At 44.4% G+C, this 12120-nt stretch overlaps 1 protein-coding gene across 1 annotated transcript in view; it reads left to right on the forward strand.

Moving 5' to 3' along the window:
• Positions 1–12120, forward strand: part of LOC143113675 (adhesion G protein-coupled receptor D2) — a 54179-nt gene that overhangs the window by 42047 nt on the left and 12 nt on the right. The window contains exon 24 of the mRNA XM_076275456.1: positions 12047–12120. This exon is cut by the window's right edge and continues 12 nt beyond it. Within this exon, the coding sequence (XP_076131571.1) occupies positions 12047–12120 (74 nt within the window). The remainder of the gene's footprint in view (positions 1–12046) is intronic.

Here is a 12120-nt window from a genome sequence, read left to right on the forward strand (position 1 = left end):
TTGTCAGTCAGTTTTTGCTGACAGTTACCACTGTAATTTTTCTTTTGTTGCCCAGGGCTTTTTTTTTTATGCTTGTCTTGCATCATGGAATTTAGGTCTTATTGTCATTATTTCATAGCCTAGAAATCTAGACGCACCCTAGCGGCAGCAAATTACATTTGCTGCCAGGGCTAGTCTAGCAACTCTCCGTTGGCTTGTGAGCTCGAAAAATTAAGCTTCTATCAGGCCAATCAAATCGTGTATAGAGTTGTTAGGCGGGCTTAACATAATGATTGATGGCAGAGTTGCATCGGTTTGGCTTGAAATCCCTGCTACTTGAAAACAAACAAGATAATGTTGCTGTTGGCGAACAGTGTGACACGAGTTAAGCTTTTATTAAGTTGGCAAAAGTTTGAACTAGCCAACTAGCTCCGCTGGTGGGAAACCATGGGACTCATAGCGCTGTCCTATTGCGTGCAGAGGAAATTTGAAAGACAACCGATTATCCCGCCCCTCGGACTGAGCACTGCGAACGGTGAATGCCCAGACCCTACATTTTAATGTGGGTCTGGCTCGTCAGGCTAATTATTTCATTTACCTCTAGGCTCATTTTTATACACTTATTTTTATACACGCAGAAGGAATGTCAGGCTCAAATACTACAGATTGCAGTTGTCTTTCATAAGGCCTCTATTGAGATGCCCCCGTCCTCCCGTCCCCTCTCTAAATGTCAGAGCTCAGCACAGCGTCCTGTATGTCAGGGCTGTACAGTGTGCACGTGGCCTGCCGCCTCCAGGCCTGGCCCCCGCGTCTCAACACATGTTCCCCCGCCGCACGGGAATGCAATTAGAGGTTCCAGTGTCTAAATAGAGGGGGCTTTGCTGTGCTGCATGCAATTGTAGATTACACCCAGATCTTCCCCAAACCCAAGCCCCCCTGTCTGACGGTGTGTGTGTTCACTGTGCTCCACACTCCACACACGTAGACACCCCCCCCACCACCACCACCACTCCCAACTATACCTTCAGCCCCCCAGCTCCTAAAAAAACCCTTACCCAAGCCACTGCCTGTATCAAAGCAATCCCCTGGTACCCCAGCTCAAGCGGCTTTGCGTCAATTGTAGATGGGCTGTCTAGTTGATATGTGGACATTTTTGTATAGTTAGTGGATGTACAGTACATTATCCAAGCAGGATGTGAAAGTGGTTTGTGCTCTATTGTTTGTACTTATTGAACTCTGCCTTTTTTTTGGTTTATTTGTTTGTGTTATGTTATGTTTTGTATCTTTTTTGTTTTAATCGTGTGCTGTCGTCCACTTGACAGACTAATGGGAAAGACAAGTGTGAGTGTGCCTGTGTAGAATATTCATGTCAGTGTGTCGTTGTTTCTGTGTTTTGTGAGTTCATTTTTCTTTCTTTCCTCACACATGTGGTTATAATGTCATTGCTTTCTCGTTTTACTGCCCCGGGCGCAGTAATTTAATTACCAGTCCTAAATGAGAAATAAAAATGTATTGATTATCAAATATATGCAGTATAACATCTTCAGTATTTTTTTATTGAGACAAATAATATAGTAATGCATTCCGCACTGAAAACCTTTGATTCAATAAATTCAGTGAACATTTACTGTACAAATTTATGTTCCTAATTAAATAACACCATGAGCCATAATTGATGAATATGATTATGAAAAAAAAATATCTGTACAAATTACAGCAATAAATGCAAATCACATTGGACTCCATCCCAGCCCTGTGTTTGTGCATCTCTGTGAGTGTGTTTCTCTGTGTGTGTTCAGTGTCTTCATGATCAGATGTGATTTGCTAAGAACACTACATCTGGCTGTTCCAAACCAGGACCCTTAAGTCAATACAAAACACATTCTCCCTCACCTTCCCCCTCCTGTTTTCATAAACCTCTTCATTCTCTACTTCTCTGACAAATAACTGGACTTGACCTTGGACCAAATGTGTTCATTTGTGTGTGTGTGTGTGTGGGAGAGAGAGAGAGAGAGATAGAAAGAAAGAAAGAGTGTGAGAGAGCGAGAGAGAGCAAGTGAGAGATAGAAAGAGACACAGAGAGAGTGTGTGTGTGTGTGTGTTAGTGCTCCGAGCTTTATGTTCCCCAGAGTATGTTTAGCAAATGGGAGAGACCAGAGCAGGGATATGTCATTCTTGTGTCAGGCGCTTTGAGGACTTGATTGTAGCTTGCCGTGTAAATACCCAAATAAACACTATGCCAATGTGTTATTGCGTTCTGTTTATTCACATTCCTGTTTCTCCTCTCTTGTGCTCCTGCTCTCTCTCTCTCTCTCTCTCTCTCTCGCTTTCTCTTTCTCTCTCTTTAGCCCACTTTACACTCTCTTCCGCTTGTCTCTCCCTCAGATTCCTTTTGAATGACACGACTAGGCCAAAATGACAAAGAAGAACTTGATAATGGAGAGTTTTCAAGCGTCAGCCATATTTATTTGCTTTTAGATATTTGTAATTGTCTGTGTGTTTGTGTGGGTGGGTGGGTTATATGCCAAAGAAAATAGCACATTCAAGCATACAGCCACTGTTTCTTTCCACTGCAATTATTAATTCTAGACACACTCTTGAAAGTTTAAAATCCAAGAAAAGGTATTCAAAATATGTATATAAAACATGAAAAAAACAACAGCAGGAACGGGGGGAGATGTCAAATATAATAAATTGCAAGTTCCGTGTGGAATACTCGACCTGTTAAGGAGCCTGTGTACATTATCCATAGGGATATGTATAGGATATGGGTTTAGTCGTGGTGAGGGCGGTAGCTAGTGGGACATGATGGATGGCCGTAAGGTGTGCCCCATGAAATTCCTTTCGTCTTTTTCCCCCTCTCCATCTGTTTATTCATCCCATCCGCCAATCCGGCCTGGTGCCACCGACGCCGTGGCTGGGTGGAGTATGGCCACTGGCATCTCCGACGCATGCCACTTAGCAAGTCAGCTGAAAGAGAGAGAGAGGGAAATGGAGGAGAAGAAGGATGTGTTTCTGTGTGGTACTGTACAGTGGTGCTAGCGGAGTCTTTTTTTCCCCTCTCTTTGTGGTAATGCGCTGGGCATCTGAAAGTTGTAGTGTATTGAGTCAGACGGCGATGATGTGCCCTTGTCAAACCCCTCCCCTCTCCTTTCCTCTCCTGTCCTCCCTGTTTCTCCACACCCGTCCTTTGTGCTCTCCTCCCTCTTTTCGTCTCCTCCTCCTCCTCCTCCTCCTCCTCACCTCCTCCGCTCCTCACCCTGTTTGGTGCTAATTCCTGATAGATGTCTTATAAACATGCGTGCTGGCTGTGGAGACAGCCCTCTGGTGATGAGCAGCTACAACATTAATGGAATTCTTGGCTCTCTGGCACCCACTGACTCTGCTGCTGCAACTCTCTCCCTCTCTCTCTCTCTCTCTCTCTCCCTCTCTCCCTCCCTCTCTCCCTCTCTCTCTCTCCCTCCCTCTCTCTCTCTCTTATTCCCCTCTGTCTCTGACTTTATTCTCTCAGCTTCTCTCATTCATTTTCTCTGTGTTTTTTTTTCTTCTTTTACTCCGTCTGCAACACACACTGATGATCCTTTTCTCTGTCATTAGCAAACCATGCATCTGAAATTCCTCACCCCCTAGGCACAGCAGTACATTTGACCCCTTTCTGATTTTGGCTGCCTCTTCAAGGCCACCTATCAGTCCCTCTTACTGTCCCCCTTATCCCTTAGAGGTGACCTCCACCGACACACCATGTCACTGCGGCCCCAGAGACTGCTGTGTGTGTGTGTGTGTGTTTGCAAAGGCAGTGAGGGTGGCTGGGGGGGGTGGGTGATGGAATGGGGGGGGGGGGTGGATGGGGTTGAGGAGTGCAGGCTGTAAGATGGGTGAGAGGAGAGGTGAGTCGAGGAGCAGGTAGCGGGACGAGCTGACAGCCCTCTAAACCAATGGCGCATCAAGACAGCTCTGCCCAGGCCTGCCGTGGCCATAGATCAGGCCAGGGAGGCTGGCGGACCGGCTGAGGGTGACAAGGGAATAACATCCCTTTCTCCTCAATCGACAGGGGCCATAACTCCTGCTCCTCCAGGGACAGATTGAGAAAGGCAATAGCCAGGGGCCGGGAGGCAAAGGAGGGATGCTCCTAGGAGAACTGAAAGTTAAAGAAGCCGCAAGCCACCGTGGCATTTTATTTTTGTACTATGGACATAGTTGGACACGAATGGAATGCATTCTTTTGTATATCCATTTATCTGAACAATGTCTACACAGGAATAATAATAATATAGAAATAACATCAGAAAACAAAGTAATAGTAAAATGTCACCAGAAGAGCGTGAAATCATGATGTCAAGTGAATCTGATGATAAGTTGATGTTTGATTTGTGATCTGTGTGTATGTTCCTGGGTTTTATTTGGCATCTAAAGACTTTCTCGACAGATAGCTGTCTAGATAAAGGTCAGGCATTGATCGGTTGTCAGTTATATGGTCCTCCATAGCTATCAGAATCATCAAACGATTGCAGCTCTTCTTCAGCTTGATCTGTTTGGGTTTGGACAGTGAAAAATCATTGATTTCAGTGAACACAATTCAAGCTGACTGGCAGGACGTGAGACAGAGAGAGAGAGAGAGATGGAGAGAGAAAGAAAGGAAGAGGTTAAAGAAAGAGATGGTGCACAATCCAAAGACGGGGACAAATCCCTGGTCTCCATTGGTTGGTAGCGCTGTGTTGGTGACACAAGAAGGAGCTCTGGAGCTCACTGGCTATGAGAACTACACCCACCCTCTCACTTCTTCAACACTTCCCCACCTCCCCTCTCCACATTCAGGAAGTCCTTTTATGGCTTTGTCAATTCTCCACTGGCTTATTGAATGTGTTTTAATGGCTTTTTTATTTTCAATTATAACCACTAGTGTGTCCGCGTCACCATGATGAAGCGCCCGATATAAAACGGAGTAATTTAAAACCGCCTGCTTAAGAAAATTATGCATTTTAGCACATTGATGCGCCACAGAGATTTATCGGCCCGCAGCCTGGGAGCACAGCACCACTTTAACGGCCTCTTGTAGCCAATTGATTTTTCTCTTTTTTTTTTTTTTTTTTAAAAAGAAGATGGCGGGAAGGCAATTGACGCTAAACAAAGAATCATTTTAAAATCCACAGTGAGAGCAGACAGTGTTTATAATGTTGTCTTGAAGAGGGTGAGGTGGGGGTGGTGGTGGTGGGGCTGGTGGGTGTTGTCTAGTGCACTTGCTATGACATTCCCAGGCTTTGTGGTCACCGCCATCAGAAGAGAGGAAGGTTAAATCCCAAATGCTCACCCCAAGATTTATTGGCAATATATTAAACCCCAAAAACGCACAGGGTTATTAACTTTAACTAGCCCGCAGGCTTTGTCATCAAGTTGATGAAGGCAAACAGATCAGCTCTGCCAAATGCTGGAGGGGAGGGGGGAGGGGGGGGGCAGGGACTGATGATAAGATGAGGGGGATTGACACCAGACCAAAAAATGAAGGGCACTAACACTACTGTAGTCTGGTGCCTCCTCTCCCCTTGTCCCGTGTAACCTTCTCTCTCTTGCTCTCTTTCACTGAGTCTCACTATCTCTCTCTTCTATGACTTCACCTTTGACAAACCCCTCTTTCTCTCTCTCTCTCTCTCTCATGCACACTCTCGTTTGGTCTCTTCCTGTGTCTGGTCCTTCGTCAGGCTTCCCTTTCTGTCTGTCTTTGTCTTTCTGTTTCTCTCTCTCTCTTTCTCTCTCTCTCTCCCCCTCTTCTCTCTCCTCACTAGCCGGGCACCTGCTTCACTGAAGGTGAAAGAAGTGCTCACTTGAGCTCATTGAAAAGTAGATGTGACAGTAAATTTTTCAGCCCCCGAGATGGGAGATCTTGTTATAGCAGCACCGAGATGGGGGTCAGGGCAGTGCCTGTTGATGATTGAGGAAAAGAGAAGTAAATTCATTCTGCTGCCGGCACTTTGTCAAGTGCCAGTAGCTTACCGTTGAGAGCCAGTCACCCATCACTGTGTTACGGCCCCAGAGGTCATCCACCCCGCATAAATCACCAGCCTGAGACGGGGCAGAGCGGGGGGCTGCTGCTAAACCTATTGCCTGCCTCGTCCCTCCTCTCCTCTCCTCTCCTCTGCTCTCCTCTCCTCTCTTCTTGTCTCATCTCCTCTCTTCTCTGCTCCTCTCATCTTCTCTTCACTCCCCACTGCCCCCCACCCCCTTCTCTCTTAGCCATAGAAGAAATTAAAAAAAAGAAGAGCACAGCAATGTTATTGAGTCAGGTACCCCATACAAAAATGCTGCCACATGTTGCTAAAAGCCAATAAGGAAAACCTCCCCAGGTTATTGATCCAGCCAGAGGGAATGAAGTCATGAAAAAGGTGTTTTTTTTACGGTCTATCCCCCATCCCCCTTTGTGTGTATGTGTGTGTGTGTGTTTTTTTTTAAAGAATTGTTTATTGCAATGAGGCAATTAAGCCCGTTGCTTATACATCCAGGTCTGTCCTCTTTCTGATGAAAAGTATTGATTCTTCACTCCTCTACCCCCACCCCTACCCCTCATGCCGGGGCTTCATAAGTGACAATGTTTTTGATTACTCTTGACGAAGCTCCTTGGAGTGCTAATTAAAACAGCAGCAGATGTGCAGGTGCAGGGAAGATCATTAGAAAGCAGGACCCACTCCACCCACCACCACCCTCTGTCTCACATCCACCCACCCACCCACCCACCCACCAACTCCACTCTCCCCATATCCAGGCCCCGTCTCCTCTCAACCTCTCCAGCACTCAGGCACGGCAAGCAGCAGCACACCTGAGAGTGCAGCAGGCCGCAGAAGCTTTCCTCTGAAGAGGGATGTGAGGGTGGGGGGTGGAGAAGACAAAAAAAAACATGAGGAGCAAGAAGAGGAAGAACAAAAACAAACCCGTCTCAAAGTAGAACAAAAGAATTAAAAGGCATACAGCATGCCAATGCACGCACCAGAATGGTACCATGGTACAAAATACTTTTTTTTATAAGTTTGAAAGACAGAAGGAGCACAGCTGCAGCGAGCTAGAAAGCTTTTTGAGGTGTTCTCTTTTCTGAGGTTTTACACACCTGTGTGAAAATGGGCTGGGATAACAAAGCGTCGTGTTCGTTATTTTATTTTGAGAGGGTGTGAAATGCAAGCCTGTACCCATGTTGGTCCACCTCTGATTCTGGAATGATTTTGGGGCTGCCGGCACGGCCGGGAGATTTTCGGTATGCTCCTGCAGACTCCGTCAGTGGGCTTCCAAAGCAAATATGGAGAACATACGCCAGCCAATGTTTTTTTTTTTTTTTTTTTTACAAAAACAGTTAATTGATATATTATGAAATGACTGATATCTTGAGCGGCCATATGCAAACATTTTTCTGGGGCAGCGAGAAAGCAAGAGGGAGAGAGTGAGAGGGAGGAAAGAGGATCCGGTCGGTACACTCCTGCTTTCAATATTCTGTCTTATTAGGCTGTGATTATCCAGGAGAGCCTGGTTTCTCTCAAAGTGGGACCAGGAGAGAGGGGAGGCCAAGTCATCAGGAACCACAGTTTTTGTCTACTTCCAGAATGTGGAAAACCCCCTCAAAAATTCATATTTCAAAAATTCTTCTCATTTTAAACACTGCTTTGCATAATCATAGAATAATGTAGGAGAGTCATCAGTGCAGCCAGACCCAAACTCATGTAGGTTCTAAAATGATCGAGGACTGTTCAAAAGCAGATTTATCAATGAAAACAAACATTCTTTGTAAAGAAATCCAAACCCCAAAAATATAATCTCATACTTGTACAGTGTTGCATGTAATTGTATGCTCATGTAGTGCCCGTAACAAAGAAGTATTTTGTACTGGTCACCACCACTTTGAAAAATGACACGTCTGGCGGTCGATTCCTGCAAAATGGTGTGCCATATTTTTCATCCTTTTTAGTCCTCCCTCCTCATTCTGTTTGTGAAGCGAGGGGCGGTGGCAGAGCGAGTTCCGCTAAACAATATGAATGAGTGCCCTTGGTGCCCTGTAAAAACAACTGGCCGGCGTTTCCTCCCTTTGATCGCCACAATGTATCTAATGCAGTTTCCCCTCCGCCTGTTTGGGCACTATTCTGATGGAGCTGAATTAGAGGCCATGATGCCAAAATGTTGCCACCAAATCACATGTTTGATAATATGCACAGTTCACAGTAGCCTGTTTTTAGCCATTACTTTTGTCATGATTGAATGAGTGCAGTATGTGTTTACTCATATGTTTATGAGTATGTGTAAAAAAAGAGTACAGTTTAAATTATATGATTTCTTTTCTTCATAAGCTGTGATTTGCACTAAAACAAACAGAATACTGGAATCATCATGGAATTTGAAGATGTGTGGTGTCTGTTTTTCCTTCTTGACTCATCTTTTCTTCCGCAATGCATTCTCCTGCCTCCAGTGACAATTTTGCCATGGCTTATGCTAACCTTTCAAAGGACAGCGACAGCAGCCGCAACAAAACAAGCAGCCGCACGCGTCTGATGGAGCAGCCCACAAGCAGCTGGCCCCAAGCCACCAACGATTCAGACAACCGCACCATGTTCTGATGGAATATTACACACACGCACACACACACACACACACACACACACACACACACACACACACACACACACACACACACACACACACACACACACACACACACACACATGTATCCTCACACGCAAACACACACACAAAGAAAGGAAAAAAAGATGACAAGAAAATAGTCAAAAAACGAGGGGAAAAAATGAAACGACAACACGAAACGGTGCAGCAGCCTCCCTGGAGCTTGCCAAAGCACTTTGTTCTGCACATATATCAGCTGTCACCCCTGGACACTTCTGAGCAGAGGAACGAAACACAATGGGCCAGACAGATGGGCCAAAACCACAGCCCTCACAGGCCGGCTCTTTTCTGATGCTATTAAAAGCTGTTTACCTCAGCCTCGACCAGCACGGGACGGGACGGCGGAGGAACGCACTCACAGAGCTCAGAGCGAGGGCCTTTGAATTCAGAAAGAGTCTTATATCGCCTTGACACGATATAAGATGTTATGCATAGATACCCAGTGATGTTTAAATTTGGTTGTCCAATTGGTAACTTTCCTTTAATTTGATGGCCATAGGTGTGTGTGTGTGTGTGTGTGTGTGTGTGTGTGTGTGTGTGTGTATGTGTGTGTTAGAGGTGTACAAAGACATTATTATCTGTATCTGTTCAAATAAATCTGTATCGATATTCAGAGTGGAGACCGGAAGTGGCTGTAGTTTATACAGGAAGCCAGGTTGAATTAGGCAAGTGTTTTTAATGCCTCCCTTAACTGGGGGCATTGAACAATCTGATTAAAAAATATAAAAATCAAAAGGTTCTGTTTTGCATTTGAAATCAAACTATTTACAGTAAAGACATACAGAAAAATATCCTTCAGTTGAAGGGAACACTCTTAGATTGTAAATCATTCATGTTTCTTGATGTGTTAATATTACTGCAGTTCACTAGGGAAATGTAAATACCTTCTTTACAACAGTAAAATCCATAGCTAGCTTTACAAATCACCTGTTGCCCTTTTTCTCCCTAATATTTCATTTTGATGTGCATAGGTTGCAGGGATTTGAAAGAAATCCAGCTGCCACATCCTGCTTTTGTTTCTCCAGCTCCCATTGGTGATGCTCCTCCTCAGTGCCATAGTGTCCCTGAATGATAGCTGGGAAAAATCAGCTCTCGGCCCAATCAACATCAGTGACTACTTCTTTTCAATAATGCAATGGCACTAGGACTAGCTAGTGAAATCACAGTCCTGCATTGCAACCAGAATGGCCATTTATATTTTACTTGTGCTGCCCACAATTATATTAATTGATTTAAAAAAAAAAAAACAATGACTTACGCACAGACAATGTTAATCATGGAGATGACTGAATACTTTTCTGAATAGAATAATAACAAGCAATTTCAGGTTGAAGGAATTTGTCTCTATGAAATTACTAGTGTGTGCCCACATTGGTCTGTGGAGTTGAAAGGTCTAGTGAGAGATAGTTGCATTAGCCTTACACTAAGACACAGGATGTCCCATTATACCCCACCCCTACCCAACATCACCCCCATCCACTTTTCAACTTCTTCTGCTCTGTAGGACTTATTCAGCTCTTGCAGAGAGCTCTGTCATCCTCGAGTGATGGACTCCTTGAATGCACTGACCTTTCTTCCCTGGACGGCACTCCTCCCTACCATCTCTCTATCCATCCATTCATCCATCCATCCCCTCATCCCCCTTTTCCACATCCGCCATGCAGATGAGACAGAGACGGATGGAGAAGCTCCGATGGAGCGATTTCAGTGCGGCACACAGAGGATGAGATCCGCCTGTCAGACCCCACCTTCTCGTCTTTTTTTTTTTTTTTGGGGGGGGGGGGGTGGGGGTAGGGGGGAAGGGCACAGGAGGTGTTGTTCAGGAGCAAAGATTAATCCCGACACACATCCTCCCGGGACCATGACATCAGTGAGAGAACGTAGTACTGACAGGCTACTACTGTGTGTGTGTGTGTGTGTCGGTGGGTGGGTGGCTGTCCTTCCCCCAGGGCAATTACGATGACATGATAAATAATGATAATATAGATTCTTTGATGTAATTTGCAAACGTGCACTATATTTTGCATGCTCCTACCACGACAGAAGAAAAAACAAATTCAATATTTATAAAATCAATAACGTATTCCCTTTTGCTTGTCACCAGTGTGACTGTGTGCATGTATGATAACAGGAGATTGCCTGTTAGCTCCACGACATTTTTAATTAGGCTCTTCAAACACGTGTACGCCTAGTTCTTTTTACACATTTTTTTTAGCCGTCATCTTCAGCAAAGGAAAAACATCCACCCCTCCAATGCCCCGCTCCGGTTTCCAAATTGGTACTTTTTGCAGCGGAGGGCATTCTCGTCTCCTCGAGTGCACTTAAAGTGGTTCCATGTCTTGGCATGTTTGGAGAATAGTGCGAACAGAGGAAAACAAACCGCAAGCGCCTCCTCTGCTCCAATTGAACAAGCATATTTATTTTGCCTGGTTCGGATAACTACACACATCAAGAAGCACTGGAATGCCATGAAGTCTATTTATAAAGCACAGTAGATTGTATACTGTTCAACCAGAGCTGTTTTTGAGAAGTGTCAGTATGTGATATGGGCAGTATACAAAATGTGTTATTTTGGACACTGAAGGCAGAATAAATGCAGGCTAACATTTTTGACATCAGTATTCCAGTTAACCATCCGAAAATTGATTGGAAAACCTTCAGTGGTGTGTCGTGGGAGGCCTGTCATTCACACCTTCATCAGATTCGGAAAATCTATTTTTTTAACTCTCACTAGTTAAAATACAGTATTTCAAAATACTTTTGAAAATGTGTAGTCATTAGATGTTATTTTATCATTAGTAGGTTTTGCTCAATTTGTTTAGTTTAAATTTGATCATTCTTAAAGATCTAAAGGTTCCTACTTGACAATGTTCAAAGTGCCTTTTTATAACCAGGGCGCTGGGTGTAAAATAACTCATAGTTATCATAGTTGTTCAACATATGCTATATGGCAAGTTACGTGTGTGTAAGTAGGAAGTGTGTGTGTGTGGTATGGGTGTGTGTGTATGTGTGTGTATGTAAGCACACCTGATGTCTCACTTAGTCAAACACCACATTCCATAAAGTTCTGCATGTGATTTACAGATGGCAGGAGGTTTGAGGTTTGCCAGGGTGGGGAGAGCTCATACTACCACGACCCCTAAAAGACACACGGTTCTAGACAACTATCAAAGCAGACTGAGTACTGACAGAGCACAGGAGTATATTTATATTGCAGTGATTATGTGCACTTACTATTTAATCCACTCCTATGTCAGGACCAAGTTAAGGACATCATCCATGTGACATTATCTTATGAGGTACAATGGAAGTTGTGTTGTAATTTATAATGTGTGTTTTTTTATCAAATAATATGACCATTTGAAGAATACTATATCATGGTGTTTGCCTGTGTATGTGTGTGTGTGTGTGCTTACAGGGCAACTCTCACTTCCCAACATCCCAGGGAGTTTAGAAGAGGACCACTACAGCCAAGCACCAGCAGTCATGACC

This window comes from Alosa pseudoharengus, unplaced genomic scaffold (genome assembly GCF_046254945.1).
Source record: "Alosa pseudoharengus isolate Yale_2024_CS ecotype anadromous, Long Island Sound unplaced genomic scaffold, YU_APseudo_1.1 YU_APseudo_1.1_scf_11, whole genome shotgun sequence".
Classification (NCBI taxonomy): Eukaryota; Metazoa; Chordata; class Actinopteri; order Clupeiformes; family Clupeidae; genus Alosa; species Alosa pseudoharengus.